At 39.2% G+C, this 18,602-nt stretch overlaps 1 protein-coding gene across 4 annotated transcripts in view; it reads right to left on the bottom strand.

The window, feature by feature from the left end:
* LOC115223819 (TBC1 domain family member 22B) overlaps positions 1 to 8,880 on the bottom strand; it is an 89,666-nt gene extending 80,786 nt beyond the window's left edge. Inside the window, exon 1 of one of the 4 annotated variants that reach the window (XM_036512752.1) lies at positions 7,813 to 8,880. In XM_036512752.1, coding sequence (XP_036368645.1) covers positions 7,813 to 7,997 — 185 coding nt within the window. In that variant the 5' untranslated portion in view covers positions 7,998 to 8,880. The remainder of the gene's footprint in view (positions 1 to 7,812) is intronic. The other 3 variants (XM_029794495.2, XM_029794494.2, XM_036512754.1) reach the window with 3 other exon arrangements.
* Positions 8,881 to 18,602: the final 9,722 nt, after the last annotated feature.

The following is an 18,602-nucleotide window of genomic DNA, read 5'->3' as shown; positions in this document are numbered from 1 at the left end:
TTCAATAGATGTTTGTTCAAATGCACTAGTTTGTATTCTTTTCTCTTCAATATTTACAACTTTAATTAATCAATGAATGGTATACAAATACATCTCTATCTATCCACAGACAGACAGACAGATACATGTGTTTGTGTTAATAGGTGCAATTATAGCTGTGTGGTAAGCAGTTTGCTTCCCAACCACTTGGTTTCAGTTCAGCCGCCACTACATTGCACATAGGGCAAATGTCTTTTACTATAGCCCCAAATCAAAGCCTTGTGAGTGGATTTGATACACAGAAACTGAAAGAAGCCCATCACGAGTACATTACTACTGTCTAGGTGCAGGAGTGGCTGTGTGGTAAGTAGTTTGCTAACCAACCACATGGTTCCGGGTTCAGTTCCACTGCGTGGCAACTTGGGCAAGTGTCTTCTGCTATAGCCTCGGGCTGATCAAAGCCTTGAGTGGATTTGGTAGACGGAAACTGAAAGAAGTCTGTCGTATATATGTATATATATATATATGTATGTGTGTGTGTGTGTATGTTTGTGTGTCTGTGTTTGTCCCCCTAGCATTGCTTGACAACCGATGCTGGTGTGTTTATGTCCCCGTAACTTAGCGGTTCGGCAAAAGAGACCGATAGAATAAGTACTGGGCTTACAAAGAATAAGTCCCGGGGTCGATTTGCTCGACTAAAGGCGGTGCTCCAGCATGGCCGCAGTCAAATGACTGAAACAAGTAAAAGAGTAAAAGAGTATATGTGTGTGTGTGTGTTGGTACTGCATAAAAAGCAAATGTGCAGGTGCTTTGTGTAAAGTGCTGGTGCCATGTAAAAAGGACCCGAGTACACTCTTTGAAGTGGCAAGCATTAGGAAAGGCATCCAGCTATAGAAACCATGCCAGAACAGACAATTGGAGCCTGGTGCAGCTCTCTGGCTTGCCAGCTCCTGTCAAACTGCCCAATTTTCCAGAATGGAAAATGATGATTGTGTGTGTGTGTGTGTGTATAATACACACACACACATCTCAGAAGGAGCTGGTTAACCCTAGAGTAGTATGGTAGCATAAACTTGCCCACGGCACCCTGCAACAAACTAGAACTTGTAACCACATAGGTGTGAGGCAAACTTCTTAACTACCTAGTCATGATTGTACTTATACCTGTTGCTAGTTTAATGAGAAGAAGCTTGTACTAAAAAACAAAAACAATAAAATAAATGGAAAAAGAAAATAACCAAAGAAGATGTGAATTCCAGAAGCTGCAGCAAAAGCAACCCAATTAGCAGAGTAACAATTCTAAATAAAAGCTGGCAGGCAATAAGCATTCCTAGTACCAGTGAAATGGTAGGGTACACCCACTCCACACTGTCTGTGGATGGCAATAGGAAAGACATCCACTTGTTAAAAACCAGACCAAATAGCATGTTGTACCCAACAAAGAAGATGAATGGGTCTTCGATGTTATTGAGTAAGTTACTAACTGACTACAACAAGTGATAGGATGCTGTGTTAGGACAGACTTGTGTAACACATGCCAGCATGAGAAAACATAACATGATGATGATGAATCTAGATCAGTTTTTTCCCCAACCATCTATTACCTTTGCACTTCTTTGATTCCTGTTTTACTCAGATGGACCCTCCTTGTCATTCAATGTTTAAAAAAATATTATACACTTATAATCAACCCTTTAGCATTTAACCCTTTCATTACCAACCCGGCTGAAACCGGCTCTGTAGTACAAATGTCTTGTTTTCATAAGTTCTGAATTAAAATCTTCCACCGAACCTTAGTCACAATTAATGTTCCTAACACTAGCTGAATGATAATGAAGTTATTTTACTAAATTCTTTGTTCTATTTAAAAGCATCTCAAAATAAATACGGTAACAAAAGGGTTAAACCAGCCATATCCAGCCCAGTATTATATTTGCTTTATGTTCAACCTAGCTAGATCTGACTTCTTACACTTAACCTACAATATCATTCCAAAACTATACACTCACATCATCAAAATCTCAAAGCTATGCGATAATGCCTGGTCAATTAAAAAAAATGTGAATAAATAAGCAATATATTTGACAGAATAATTTGAACACTAAGGGGTTGAATATTATTAGGAATTGTATCAAAAAATTTAAAATATTTTGTGTATTGCAGAAGCAAAACTAATTAATTGCAGATATATTTTGACAACAAAATCTTATATGGATCCCCCTCGAGAACCACTGATCTAAATAGTTTCTATGACCTACAGTCATCCTGTGTGTGTATGTCTTCAATTTTCCTTTTTTTTGTGTGAAATTTCACGTTGTGCATTTTTTTTAAATGTGTTTGTGTTGTGTATGGTACAGCACTATGGTGGATATCTCTACGTTAATGTCAGACGCCTGCTTACATACAGGTTTCAACAATAGCATCTGCCAGAGAGACAATTCATAAACCATATCGGTTATCAATGGGTGAGACACTTCCTGTCAGAGCAGCTGACATTGGATGTGTGTGTGTGTGTGTCAATAAGAGGTGTTGCTCCAGATTAACTCTTACTGAGCAGACTTATCAAAAGTATTGCCATCCATAACTATCCCGTCTTTTGTATATCTAGGACTACACTGTCTTAAGTGCCCTTCCACAATTCAATATGATGGTGTGATTTAAGGGACATCTGACAGCTACTTCTAACCAGTTGGCTTGTATATTTGCTTCCTTCACAAGAAAAACACCCGAAATGGAAATGAGTCAAGGAGGAAACCTCTATGTACGCAATCGACCCGCTAGAAATAGCAGCCAAAACAAAAAACCCTGCCGTCATACAAAAAAGGGGTCTTTAATTAATACAGTCCCAGAAGGCGATCTTTGAGTTTAAAACATCCCTTACACATTTGTCAATCAAGATGGCGCAATCAGAAGTTAATGGTCCGAATCTAACACGCCGAAAGAATTCAAAGCGAAATATGCACGTTTGATATACACCACGCTTTGCTATATTTGGACAAAGTGTACCCGGTGGGGGGGGGGGAAGACGGGATAGTCGTGACAGGAATGCTTTTAATCAGAAGAGTGCTCGATCAAGGCAGATTCAGAGCGAAACAACAGCCGACAGCCGGGCGAATTCTAGGTAAACGTAACGCAAAATATGGCACTTGCTACCTGGTTAATTACCTTTCGCACGGAATTACGACCGTGGGAGAAAAAATATATATTTTCGATTTTACCCTACGAGTGGTTGTTTTTCATATTGAAGAGGGGTTTAATAAGCATTTTTGCTAAGAATGAAGCACAAACGAGACCGAAATTCCCAGTACTTAGTTTTCGGTAGCAGTACCTGTATTGACAAGGATAATTATGCTGTTCCACAATTTTGCCAACATGAGTTATCTTTCTTTATTTAATTCTACTTCCGTACACAACGATGATGATGATGAGATTAGCCATTCAGTACTTGTAATTAAACAATAAGGACAGCTACATGAAAGGAAAATAAATATATCTCGCACACACGTCGTCAAATGACAACGTGGAGGTACTTTTAACGGTGGATCAAAGCTGTCAAACCAAGCACAGGAGGTGTGAAGGCAACAGGTGTCGCAAAACAATGTTAGCAACGTAACGCAACCGCCGTGGATTGACAGAATCTACTCAAAGAATCAAATAAAATGCATTTCAGTATTAAGGTAGCGTTATTTATGTTCTGTGCTGAGCCTAAATTCTTTCAGGGACGACTTTACCGTTCACCTTTCCGCGGAGGTAGGGTGTCGATAAAATAAGTACCTGGAATCGATATCATTGTCTATTCACTCGCTCCCTAAATTCGAAACCATGTGTCCATGTCAGAAATCAATACAGGCATGACAACAAAATGTTGGTCAGTTAATTAACCCCGATGCAATGCCCTTTCGTATCGTCTTCACACATAGACACACCTCCATAAGCGTGTCCTCCCCACACACAGACTCTTACAAATTTGTTTCCTCATAACTTTGAGGAAAATGGATATTTGTCAATGAAATCGTCTACAAATATATTTCAGGTGCTGCAGATTCCGATTAAACCGTAATTTGTTGTGAAAAATATATTTTGGAGATGGGAGTGGAGCGGAGAGGGTGTTTCTGATAATTCATATGAGTCGACTTTGTTTTCACATAACTTTCAGAAAAAAGGGGAATTTTATAATGAGATTTCCAACAAATACTATTCAGGATGTGTAAGATTACGATTGCATCAGAATTTAATGTAATAAAACAAAAATTAGTGCATGCCATATAAGAACTATCCATTTTTGTGAAAATTATGGGGAAACAAAGTGTTTGAGATGGGGGGGACACACTTGTGTGTGTATGCCTACATATGTAACTTCCTAAATGAGAATGAAGTCTGAAAGATGTGAGGAAAATGAGATTATATAACGTTTTCCAAAACCTTTAGGTCAGGTAAAAATTGTCAAACCTGGCAATCGAAGCTATGTTTTAAGATTATTTTATGAATAAAGTTCAAAATTTGTTGTTAAATTGCCTTTGTAGTTTGTTAAGCTCCGGGTCATCCTTGGTTAAAACAGACTTCTGATTCCGGTCATGAACATTCCCCCACTTTCACCCCCCAAGCACAGTGCACCTATAACCAACCATAATATCCCACTGTTGACTGCTGCGGTTCCAATTTTTGTTGGCCCTGATAGAGCAGATTAACGATTAAAGGCGTCTCGGTTCTGAGGGTAGTGTGTGGTTTGAGTGAGATTTTCCTACTGTTTCTAGCAGAGTGAGTGACCATATAATGGCTTCTTTCCTTGGTTCGTTAAAACTGCCTTTGATGTTCGGCCGAAAGTCAGTCCTGATCAAAAGTGCTCCGGCTGAGACCATCCCATCAGTTGGTATAAAGATAAACTTACCCAGTGTACCTTCCCTACTTTTAAGACGAGTGTACGAGTTAAGAGAAGTTTGGCTGCTATTTTTTGAAGGTCGAATTATGACGTAGAAGCTGAGTTGTTGGGCTCTAGTTAGGTGGTTGTTTAACCCCAAATCTAAGAGCAGATTTATGATCAAAAGCGTTCCACTTTGTCCTTCTCTTGGGCATTATATTTCCAGGACTAAAATATCTAACATGTCCTTTACTTTTCGTGTGTAATCTAAAGGAAACTCAATTGCTATTTCTAGCAGATCAAACAACCGGATAGAGGACCCCCGCGTGGGCGGTAGGGGTGGGTTGTATGTAGTATCTGAAATGGAGATTTATGCCAAGGCGTTTCACTTTGTCCTCTTGGACATTACATTTCCAGGAGTCCTTTATCCCTTTTTCATATGTAATTTGAGGGAAACTTAATAGCTATTTCTAGCAGATCAAACGACCAGGTAGAGGACCCGGCGTTGTGTGGAACGGGCTGGGCTGTATTGTAGTCTGAAAATTGGAAATTTACGCCGAGAATGAGTTGGAAGCTTGAGAAGACCAGTGGAGAATATCTAAGCGAGTCGGTTCTGACGTGTACAAAAACACGGCAATGTTGACAATACCATTACAAAATCATAACACAGCACCACAGCAGTCACCTGGCGTTGGATACCTTCACCCAACAAACCGATCGACAAAACACCCACGCCCGCTTCTCGAACGAATTTTCCCACTGACTTAATAAATCTGGCCTTCATCGCACGGACCACCGCCAGTTTACACCGCAACCCGTATAAAATAAAACCCAAAGATAAATAAGAATGGTTGATTGTTTTCATACAAGGAAAAAAATTAAATGAAATAAATAAAACAAGTGGTTTAAGATGCATCAACAAGCACTGAGCTGTTGTTTTTGTTGAGCCCCTCAGCAGGTCGACCCTGACTGAGCAGACCTTATATTAAAATTCAGTCCTCTTTGACGTGTCACCGTTTTTTAAAGAAGGTAAGGTGTGATCTGAGAGAAATCTAGCTGCTATTTTTAGCAGGTTGAATAAACATTTATAAGCTTTCTTGTTAGCAAGACAAACATTTTTCTATTGTTGCTCAGTTTGTTCCCTAGATCAATCCAGACCTTATAGTCGAAAGTGTTCCAGCTGTGACCATACCGGTTTCTTTTTGTTTTTTTTTTTGGTGGGGGTACTTAAAACACCATTGCCCAATGTACCATGTTTCTTTCGTAAGACACTAAGCCAGTCACGGGCAACCTGCGGTCTTTCTGAATACCACAACTAACGAAAAACTACTTTGAATTATATTTTAGCGGTGCGGCCCGCCTAATGATAAATCATATCTAATACGGCCCGCTTCTCGGAAAAGTTGCCCGTGTCTGTACTATGATATGATCTGAGAGACATCTGACTGTTATTTCTAGCAGATCTTCCGACCACGACCACAATCTCTCTCCCTCCTCCTCGCTGGCTCTACAAATACTGTCATTATTTATTGTTGGCCGATTTTAAGGAATAACTAAGACATTTTTATGTATAATAATAAAACTGTCAACAATTGTAAAATACGAGGATGTCAATTAGCTATTTCCATGTTTCTGTTGTTACTTTTACACGAATTACCGTGAGAGTTTGTGAATAAAAATTATTTCCTAAAGTTTAAACACTGACACATCAAGAACTATTTTAAAATATGGGTTTGTTAACCTTCAGATTTCTTTAATAGGTTTGTTATTTGAAGTGGGGATTGCTTGGAGGTCTTTTGGAGTGGCTGTTTACATCTGATATCTTTATGTACATTCCATATTTCAAATGATTAAGAAAATATTATCCTTTTCCATTTATGAACAAACCTAAGAGCATCATGGGGTGTTTTTGCTTGTATTTCGGTGGAAGGGAAGGTACAGTGGTTAAAACAGTTACCAAACAAAATTCCAGTCAAATATTGGAACCTGGTTTTAATATTATTAATAAAGCATCCTAGATGTGAATGGAATGATATATTCAATTGGTTATCGTCAACACAAAGGAATAAACACTTCGAAAACTCAGTGGAGACATAGAGAGTAAAAGACTTGGAAGAAGAGGTCGAAGTGGTTTACGTTTCGTTCAGTTTTCTCTTTTGTTGTTTTTTTTTGGTGGTTGTTTTTCTGTTCAGAACCAAAAAAGACCGACAAATCAATTAATTCTAAGTCAACTGAAATATTATTTACTGTTTCTGCTGCCGGTGAATTAGTCGTACACATATTTATACATATATACGCTTACATATGTATAAACATGTATACGTTTGTATATACGTATGTGTGTGTGAATATTTATATATATATTATATATATATATATATATACATACATATGTATATATACACACACATATATATATACACATATATATACACACATACATGTATACGTTTGTATATACATATATACGTTTGTATGTATGTATATACATATATATATATACACATACATGTATACGTTTGTATATACATATATACGTTTGTATGTATGTATATACATATATATATACACATATATATATATACATATGTATATACATGTATACGTTTGTATATACATATATACATTTGTATGTATATATATATATATAATATATACACACACATATATATACATGTATGTTTGTATATACATATATACGTTTGTATGTTTGTATATATATATATATATACATATATATATATACACACATATATATACATGTATGTTTGTATATACATATATACGTTTGTATGTTTGTATATATATATATATATAATATACAGACACACACATATATAAATATATATATGCATGTATGTATGTATAAATACACACATATGTGTATATATATATACATATGTATACACACATATGTATAAATACATGTGTGTGTATAATATAGCAATATAAACAATAGTGTAGCAGACACTTACCTCCCAGGCACTGGTGTTATTGTACTTTTTTTCCAAAATCCTTGTTTGTTGTAGTTTGTTGTTGTTGTGGCCTTTGGAGAGGCGGCGGAGGCTGAGTGAAAGACGGGGTGGTTGCCGTTGTTGTTATCGTTGTTGTCGTTGGCAGCAGCGGAGGTGGGCAAAGCAGAAGGACCACAAGTGGACATAACTAGCCGAGGAGATATCGGGAAAGGGGAGAAGAAGTGGAAAACGACAACACTCCAAAACTAGAAAATAAAACAGCAGACATCGACTGGAAATAGGAAAAAAACTACTTCAGGTCCTTTTTGTAGTTGTTTGGGTGTTTTGTGGGGAGGGGCTCTATTTTGCTTCCCTTTTTTTTGTGTTTTGTATCTGGATTTGCTTCACCGAAACGGTGAAATCTGTATATATAAACAATAAACAATAAACAGTATTTGCTAAGGAAGGAACGAAGGAGAAGAACCAAAACAGTTCGCTAGAAGAAGAGGAGGCGGTGTCTTTTCGGCCGTCCACGGCTCGACACCTCAACGATAACAAATCGCCCAGGTTTCCTAAATTCCTGCAAATTATGCAAAGAGTTCGCTAAACTAAAGTTACTATTGCTTTTTCCCACTGGTTTCGTTGCTTTAAACAACACCTCAGTTATCCAAGCAACTTTCCTGCTAAGCCAATATGTTTTTTTGTTATTAATTATTGTGTGTTTTGCTGTCAATAAGGATGACGTGCTCGGCTGCCGGAAACCCGTGGAAACTCAAAGATGGCTGATTGCGCTGCCGGTGCGCATGCGTGAACTCTCATGGTGCCAAATCACTTTTTCTTCTTTTTTTTTTTGCTTTTTTTTACTTTTTTATCCGGAAAAACCAACTTACTTTCTTGTTGCGACTTTTTCCCCCAGAATCTTCCTTTTACTTTATTGCTGTTCTTTAACCACCACAACCACTACTAAACCTGCCACACTGAGTTAACTCTCTTACTGAATTAACCTATGAACAAAGCGCTCCAGCCGTGACCATCCCATGGTTACTAGAACTATCATCAAATTGTCTTCCGAATTTTTACAAGACGTTATGGTAGGATTCGAAATGATTAGCTGCTCTTTCTAGCAGGTCGGACGTCCATTTTTCAAAATGTTATGGTAGAGTTTGAAAGGATTAGCTGCTCTTTAGCGCTCCAGCCGTGACCATCCCATGGTTACTAGAACTATCATCAAATTGTCTTCCGAATTTTTACAAGACGTTATGGTAGGATTCGAAACGATTAGCTGCTCTTTCTAGCAGGTCGGGCGCCCATTTTTCAAAATGTTATGGCAGAGTTTAAAAGGATTAGCTGCTCTTTAGCGCTCCAGCCGTGACCATCCCATGGTTACTAGAACTATCATCAAATTGTCTTCCGAATTTTTACAAGACGTTATGGTAGGATTCGAAATGATTAGCTGCTCTTTCTAGCAGGTCGGACGTCCATTTTTCAAAATGTTATGGTAGAGTTTGAAAGGATTAGCTGCTCTTTCTAGCAGGTCGGATGTCCATGTATAATAGTTTCTACGCTTGAAATTTTAGGGAGAGGAGTTAGTCGACCACATTGACACCACCACTTGACTTGCACCTATTTTATTAACTTTGAAAAGATAAAACGCAACGTCGACCTCGGCGGAATTTGAACTCAGAATGCTAAGACGGACGGGAAAAATAGGCTGCGCGGTAACGATTCTGCCAGCTTGCCGCCTTATACAGCTATAGGCACAAGGCTTGAAATTTTTTAGAGGGGTTAGTCGGCTACATAGACTCCCCCAGTGCTTAACTTGATAACTTAGTTTATCGATTACGAAAGGATGACAAGCAAAGTCGAGTTCGGCCGGATTTGAACTCAGAACATAAAGACGAACGAAATGCTGCTGAACATTTCGCCTGGAACGATAACGATTCTACCAGCGCTGCCTCATTCGCCCACGTACATATGTAATGCCAAATCAAGAACGCTTCCCCGAATTTTAAAAACATACGGGAATTAATTGCTCAACGCTAGACTTGTGAATGCTTATTTATTCCATTTCCTCGACTGTTCAAATACTTTATCTTTCTTTTGTTCAAGTCATTGGACTGTGGCCATGCTGGAGCACCCCCTTAAATGGCATAATGGAACAAATGACGCGCGCCCCCGCCACCTCCACCAACACTTATTTGTTTAAGCCTAATACTAATTCTCTTTTTACCTAAGCACTATGTTACGTAAACAAACCAACACTGATTCTCAAGCATTGGTGGTGATGGTGGGACACGGACACACACACATTTACGGAGTGTTCGGGCTAAATTTGACTGTTTTTATGTCTCCTTTCTTCGGATACAGCTTGATGTATCGATAAACGGTCGACTGCGTTAGAGAGCATAAAGATTGGAGTTGTAGTTGAGAAAAATTTAGCTGTAATGGGTGACTGGAAGACATCTGAATACTGAAAAGGAGTTACCTGTATCATGATATAACAAAATGCCGACGTCATGGTTGCTGCTCAATGCTCTGTGAATACTGTAAAGGCTGTGAGATGTGACATGAAGAGCTGCAACATAGAGTACATAGTCGTGGCCAGCAGAGAGGCACATAAAAGGCATTTTGTACTGTATCCACACACCACAATTAATCCAACAACTGCAGGGCAAGGTGATGGAAAATCTAAGGAAGGGACTGTAGGTTTTGATGCAAGAGATTGGTGTTGAAGTTGCCACAATGGAGCTGGCCTTGAAAGAGGAGGACCTTTGCTAAACTTGTACAAGAAGCACAAAGAACAAATTCTGACCGCCAAGGCCAAGGAGAACTATTTTACAAAGGCAAAGAAGCTCCTGGACAAGATGGGGTATCCTGTTGAGCTGGGGATGATCTGATTCTTCTTAGATGAAAAGAACTTTTGCCAAGACCAGTTGCACAACACACAGAACTACTGGTGGCTTGCCTGCAATCCATGTGATGTCCCATGTATCATGAAAACCAAGTTTGCCCAGACCGTGAGGGTCTGTGGGTGTTTCTCCAGTGAGGTTAATGTCATATTGCCCCTCATCTTTGAACAGAAACTTAAGCTTAAGGTGAAGCTGCTGGAATCCCTTATAAATTTTCTTGAGAGAAATATTCTCGATTGTTGACAGAGCTGGCTGAAGGTACCAGCAATTCAAGCAGTTGTTTAGGTGCCATGTGGTTATGGATGCCTTGTCATGAAACAGATATTCCCTGAAATATACATTTTCTTTCCCAAGCTTAAAAAGACCTATCCTCCACAACAGTGGTAGTAGACTGGAACAGAGTGGCAGTCGGAGTGTTGAGTAGAAGGCATCCGAACAATGCGACATAACAGTGGCAATAAGGATTTCGCAGCTCACACAGCCACCGTGTAGTACTGCGACATAACAGTTACACAATAGACTTTCATAACTGTTAGCCAAACCTTTTCAGTTCCTACTTGTTTCAGCTTGTGGACAGCCTGCCTGCATGTGCCTCACTCTTCACTGAGGTGCAGCCCTGTTTGAAGTGGTTGTACCACGCCTTGATCTGAATTTTGTTCATGGCATCATTGCCAAATGTCTGCTGAATCTTCTTGATGGTTTCAGCTTGGTTTTTGCTTTTGGCAAAACTTGAGGCATTTGGTGAAAACAAAAACCCAACGAGCATACAGTACACATGTGTGCTCTAGGTGTAACAGCTGGGAGCTGACATGGCCTACTGGTATGAAAATTTTAATGCATGCACAGGAATTGTGATGTCACCTCCTTAAGGATTTGCTCGTGCAGAATTAGTTTTGGTAGAGAAAATAAAAGCAGTCAGATACTTTTTGAACACACCTCGTATATATATAATTCTTCTGCTGTTTTAATGGTGAAACTGCTTTTGTAATATCACTTTCTTGTCTGTATTGTATGACACACATTCGTCGCTTCTAATAAATCAAATGTAAGTTTTTTTATATACACATGTGGTTGTTACATACATAATATGTGTGTGTGTGTGTACAAATAACATGGAAAAAATAAATAGATAGTTATCAGGGTAGCAAAAAATACACATATGTACAAAGGATGTTACAGCCTACTTAAAAATTAGAAATTCCAGGGTTTAGTGAAATGTTTTTGTCTAACAGATAAAGAAATGGAGTTAAACGCAGGTGTTATTCAAATCTTTATACTTCCGACATATGTTTCGAAGAAAACATTGGTATTATTTCCAGAGGAATAATATCCAGAATGTTCAGATAAAGTTGTAGTTGAGAAAAAGTAAAAGAGGATTGTAAGTCATCTGGATATGGGAAAAGAGTTACCTGTATCATGATGATTCAGACCAGGTATCAAAATTTCAACATCATGTTTGGACAAAATGCAGTGTGAACACTGTTAAGGCTGTAAGATGTGACATGGACAGCTGCAAAGGAGACTACAAAGCCATGGCCAACAGGAAGGGACACAGCAGGAATTCAGACTACATCTGCACATCAGAGCTCACTTTGGTCAATCTCTGGCTGGGAGGGTTTTAGCTGGAAGGCCATATGTGTAGAAGCAGTATTTGGTTCCTTGCCATACCTTCATGTATTACTGTGTCTGAGATGAGGTTGAGAAAGACACCAACTGCTCTGCTCTGCTTGCAATACCAAGGCCAAACTGCTGGCCCAGATGAAGCAGGTGTTCAAAGATCTTCCCAGGAATACAGTGAGCAATGCATGTGCCAGGTTCCAGTGCCACCTTAAAGCCATGGTGGAAACTGTGGGTGGCTATTTCGAGTAAACTGTTATCTCCCTGCAATAATCTAGTTGATATTTTCTTACTTTTTAAAACACTTTTATTTTTAAATGGGATATTGCTTTCTTTTCCTTTTATGCAAACTGTCAAATTTAGCCCAAACACCCTGTGTGTGTGTGTGTGTATGTGTGCATATATATGTGTGTATATATATGTTCTTGTCTTGGCACTGGGTCACCAATTTGTGAACGTAAGGCCTGCTGGGAATAATAGTGGCTGCATGTTAGGAAATGAGGGGTCACCAGTGTAGTGAACGACTATACGGCGTTTAAAAAGGGAAACATTTCTGTCACCAACTCCTTTACATAATGTTGTTCATGACAAACATTTTCTAAGATATGAATGAAATATTAATTTTCAGACGTTACATAAATATGTACACCCTAAAGGAAATTTGCTATATTCAATATTTTATCCCCTTCTTTTACTAAATTCACATATTGCTGTTAATTTCAATTCTAATAAATTATTTCTCCTGGCATTTTTGCACCTGGCATTTTTATTGCATCTGTCAGAAATTTGATTTGTGTACCATGGTGAGATTATTCTGCATTGTGATTAAAATGACACCAAAAGGAATTGTCTGAAGATTTGAAGAAAATTATTTTCACTTTGCACAAGAATGGTTTAGGACACAAGTTAACTGGCAAACGAATACATATTAGTGTAAACACAGATGTTGCGTGACAGAGACATCGTACAGCTTTATCTTTGGCCCAAGAAGTGTCTTCTGTTAATGGAAAGAGTGTATCCGCCCAAACAGTTTGCCGAAGTTTGAACCAGTGTGGTCTTCATGGATGCATTCCTCGTAGAAAGTCTCTCCTCACTACCAGGCATAAACCAAGTCATCTTTCCTTTGCTGAAACCTATGTGAGAAAGAGGAAGGAGTTTGGGAACAAAATTGTTTTTATCTGACGAGACTAAAATCAATTCGTTTGGGTCAGATGGTAGACCTTTGGAAGTATGCTGTGCGTGGGAAGACCCGGCAGGACAAGTGAGACCATAACCCGTGGCCTCTACCTGGGATGTAGCCAGTCGACTTATGCATACCTTTCCTTCTTGGGACACAAAACTCTACTTGTGAAGACCTGTTGAGGCAAGTAAAAATCAAAATCGAAATCAATCAACATCAATGGAAATTGTAACTGTGATACCAGTGCCGATGGCACATAAGAGAATTATCTGAACGTGGCCGTTGCCAGCGCCGCCCCGACTGGCCTCCACATAAAAAGCACCATCCGATTGTGGCTGTTGCCAGCCTCGTCTGGCCCCTGTGTCGGTGGCACATAAAAAGCACCATCCGATCGTGGCCGTTTGCCAGCCTCATCTGGCACCTGTGCAGGTGGCACGTAAAAAGCACCCACTACACTCACGGAGTGGTTGGTGTTAGGAAGGGCATCCAGCTGTAGAAACACTGCCAGATCAGACTGGGCCTGACTTCCCAGACCCCAGTTGAACTATCCAACCCATGCTAGCATGGAAAACGGATGTTAAACAATGATGATGATCAAGTGAAGATAACAGCACCAAATGCACTGTGCTTTCTGTGAAACACGGCGGATGAAGTGTTGTGCTTTGGGGATGCATGGGTACAGCTGGTGTGGGAGGACTCACATTTATTAAGAGAACAAAAGATTCAAGGTTTTATTGTCACATATTGCAGAAAACAATGAGGAGTAAAAACCCCGCAATGTAACGCAGTTGAAAGACATCATTCAGAATGAATGGAGGTCGATTTCGTTGGTTATATGCAGAAATTTAGTCGACTCTATGCTCTGAAGTCTTAATGTAGTCATCGAAAGCAAGGGTGGTCACACCAATTATTGAACATAGCAAATAATCCTTTAGGGTGTGCATATTTCTAAAATTTTATATTTCGTTCATATCTTTGAAAATGTTTATTGTTTTGTGTTCCAAATTTGTATAATGTCTGCATGTATAATATATATTATTCAGGATAAATTTTGTTTGATTTCCTTCGATATTATTAGAGTAAGTAGCTGACCCCATGCCGTCAAAAATGACGGCTAATTGTAGTATTTTATATATAAACTAGCACTATAACCCGGCGTTGCTGGGTCATAGTGCTAGTGCATGCATATACAGCTGTGCACGTGTGCACATACACACGAATACTGTCCAAATCTCCGACCAATCACATACAGCTAGCTGGCATTCAATTGTCGTATCAAGTTTTGGGCATTTTGATTGGGTTTTGGATAGAAAATTCACAAAAAAGTCACTTCTATTGATTTTTTTAATGGGTTTGAGGGGTGACTGGGGAAATGTAAAGATGTGCACGACCACCCTTGGACGGTTTTGAATGACCATAGAAAGTGCAAGCTCTATAACTGAAAAATTGTGGATTTGTATAAAGGAAACACACACAGACAGACATTTTGCCATTTATATATAGAGAGATAAGGTGCAAAATAAGCTACATAATAATCATGAATACAAACATTCACATACTTCCCTTGTACACGCACACACATACACACATATACTCACACAGCGTTGAAATGCTGTTTGATTTTTCTTTTCAGTGTTGAACGTCCACCATCCCACTTCCATTGTGCACACACACAAAAAAACATTCACATGACTCTCTTTCATATACACACACATTACTCATGCAGAGTTGAAACGCTGTTTGATTTTTTTCACCATAGAACTTCCACCATCCCACTACCAAGTTTGCCATCACCCCTTCCTTCCTTATTCATCTATTACCCCTTCCTTTCTCATTCATATGTTGTAGCAGAGAAATATACAAGAGTATTATTATAGTAGAAGATATGGATGGTAAATCAAATTAATACACTTGTCAATGTTCATATATATTCACATACTTCCCTTGTACATGCACACACATACACAGAGTTGAAATGCTGTTTGATTTTTCTTTTTAGCATTTAATATTCACTATCCCACTTCCATTGCACACACACACACACACACACACAAACATTCACATACTTCCTTTATACATACACACACACATATTCACACAGTTGAAACGCTGATTTTTTTTCACCCCTTCCTTTCTCATTCATATGTTGTGACAGAGAAAAACAGAAGACACACAACGCGCTCTTTGTCACTTCCTCTCTCTCATTGCTATTACTCTCTCTCACTCCCTCTCAGTCAGGGCTATTACTCTCACTACTTCTCCATCACTGAATTACTATTTTCTCTCCTCTCCCTTCACTTATACTACTCTTGATCCTACTCCCTCCTACGTGATTTTGGACATATATATATATATATAAACACTACACTCGTTATTACAATAGGAGATGGCAATTTTATTGAAAATTTTTAGGGGTATACATACTTCCATGAGATACTGTATGTGTGAGTGTGTGTGGAAATGAGTTTGTAAATAATATCCCTCAATTTAGACAAATTCAATTGAAACAATGACACATGGGACTAACCTACCATGTAAACTGAGAAACCACTTTATACTTAAAGCACCAAATATGACTCACATTGCATTTGTTAATGCATTTTCTCAACACACAGATGGATGAGATTTAAATCCTTTAAGTTTTAGCTTATTGTTAACACCTCATGGTTTGTGATTTAAATAAACAATGCATCTATGATGAGACTACATCATTGACTAATGTAGCCTTCCTTTTTCAGACAGTAAGGGTGTGATCTGAAAGAGATTAGGCTACTATTTAAGTTAATCATGTAGAACAGTGGTTCTCATCGAGGGTCAGTCTGATCCCTAGGGGTCCACACATAGAAAATGATAAATTAGGGATCTACAGTAGTAAAAAGGCTTTCATCCTGCTGGTCAAAGAATGTCATCAACAGCAGATATGACATTATCATCACTGCGATACTGGTTCCCAGTCAAATGTTGTGGAACAGATAATAGTCAAATGGGGCCAAATCAGAAGAATAGGGAAGGTGATCAACCAATTCAAAGTCACGGTCAAACCCAACAGCCATTAAAAGCAAGGACTCGTGTGATGGAGCATTGTCCTGACGAAACAAGACCCCTTTCATCAGTTTTCCTAGGCTTTTGGTTTTGATAGCCTTTTGTAACTGCCTCAGCAAGTTGGCATAGTATTCTCCATTGATGGTGTGACTCTTTTGAAGATAGTTAATAAACACATTTCTTTTAGCATGCCAAAAAACTGAGGCCATCACCTTCCCTTCAGATGAAATGAGCTTGGCCTTCTTTGGAGCTGGCAAGGAGGAATGTTTCAACTGCATGGATTATCTCTTTGTCTCTGGCTCAAAGTGATGAAGCCAACACTCATCCTGGGTGGGGAAATGTTCAAGGAAAGCAGTTGGATCTTTCTCAAACAATGTCAGATTTTGCCATGATGTGATCAGCCTGGTGTGCTTTTGATCAGGTGTCAGAAAATGTAAATAAATAAAAAACAAATGTGCCCTTTTAAAGCCTAGCCAGGCTCATGGGCCCGGTTTCCCAGTTTCTATGGCGTATGTGTTCCCCAGCTGGATGGGACGCCAGTCCATCACAGAGTTACTCATTTTTGCCAGCTGAGTGAACTGGAGCAACATGAAATTAAATGTTTTACTCAAGAACACAACACGTTGCCCAGTCCAGGAATTGAAACTGCAATCTTATGATCATGGTGCTGACATCCTAACCACTAAGCCATGCGCCTCCACGTCAGAAGATGTAGCACATACTAATCAGAGACCTTGTCATACCAAGTTCATTGTGCAGAACATTCTCAACTCTCTCATGAAATATGCTAATAATGATGATGATGATAATAATAACAATAATAATAATAATAATAATAATCCTCATCATCATCATCATCTCAACATCATCATTCAATGTCCATTTTCCTTGCTAGCATGGGTTGGATGGTTTGACTGGAAGTGGCAAGGTAAAGGGCTGCAACAGGTTCCATAGTCTGTTTTTGGCTTGGTTTCTGCAGCTTGATGCCCTTCTTAATGCCAACCACTTTACAGATTGTCCTGGGTGCTTTTTACATGGCACAATCACCAGTTTTTACATGACACCAGCACCAATGTTTTTTTTTTATATGGCATCTTGGTTTTAGGATATTGCTTCTTTTATGTGGCACCTACAGCATTGGCTATTTGGTTTATGGTCACTTGCCTGTCATCCATCCCCATATGCTGAACATGATCAATGTTTTCCTTGGTGGTGGCAGTTGCAGGACATCCAGACCTTAGGTCATCTTCAAGACTCTCTCTTCCCCCTCCTAAATTCAGTTGCCCATTTTTGCACTGTTGATAAAGCTGAGCATCATCCCCTAATGTAGCAACCATGTCAGCATGAATGTCCTTGGAGCTGGGTGGGGGAGCTAAACCCTTTCTCTGCAGATATTTGATAACACCACAATGCTAAATTTTGTTGATTTTCAAAAGAAGACGCTACTAGGCGCAGGAGTGGCTGTGTGGTAAGTAGCTTGGTTCCGGGTTCAGTCCCATTGCATGGCATCTTGGGCAAGTGTCTTCTGCTATAGCCCTGGGTCGACCAATGCCTTGTGAGTGGATTTGGTAGACGGAAACTGAAAGAAGCCTGTCGTATATATGTATATATATATACGTGTGTGTGTGTTTGTCTCCCTAGCATTGCTTGACAACCGATGCTGGTGTGTTTACGTCCCTGTCACTTAGCGGTTCAGCAAAAAGACTGATAGAATAAGTACTGGGCTTACAAAGAAAAAATCCCGGGGTTGATTTACTCGACTAAAGGCGGTGCTTCAGCATGGCCACAGTCAAATGACTGAAACAAGTAAAAGAGTAAAAGAGAGTTACTTTTGAAGTCTTCTTTAAACAGTCAAGTGTTAGTTCACCTGGGCGAAACAATCCAATTGATAAGAAGAAGAGTTGAAATTAATGCACGCGAGATTTGACAGTTCTGACATCACTCCTTCATAGTCAGCCCAGGAACTTTTCAGTCCACCCTCAGAGCTTTATTTTTCTAACGTTTTACATAGCTTAACATGTTTCTGGCCACTGAAACATATTCCCTCAGTGAGTACTATAGCA

This window comes from Octopus sinensis, linkage group LG24, assembly GCF_006345805.1.
Source record: "Octopus sinensis linkage group LG24, ASM634580v1, whole genome shotgun sequence".
NCBI classification, from domain to species: Eukaryota; Metazoa; Mollusca; class Cephalopoda; order Octopoda; family Octopodidae; genus Octopus; species Octopus sinensis.
Note: the sequence above shows the minus strand (reverse complement) of the source record. Positions and strands in the feature narration are given on the sequence as shown.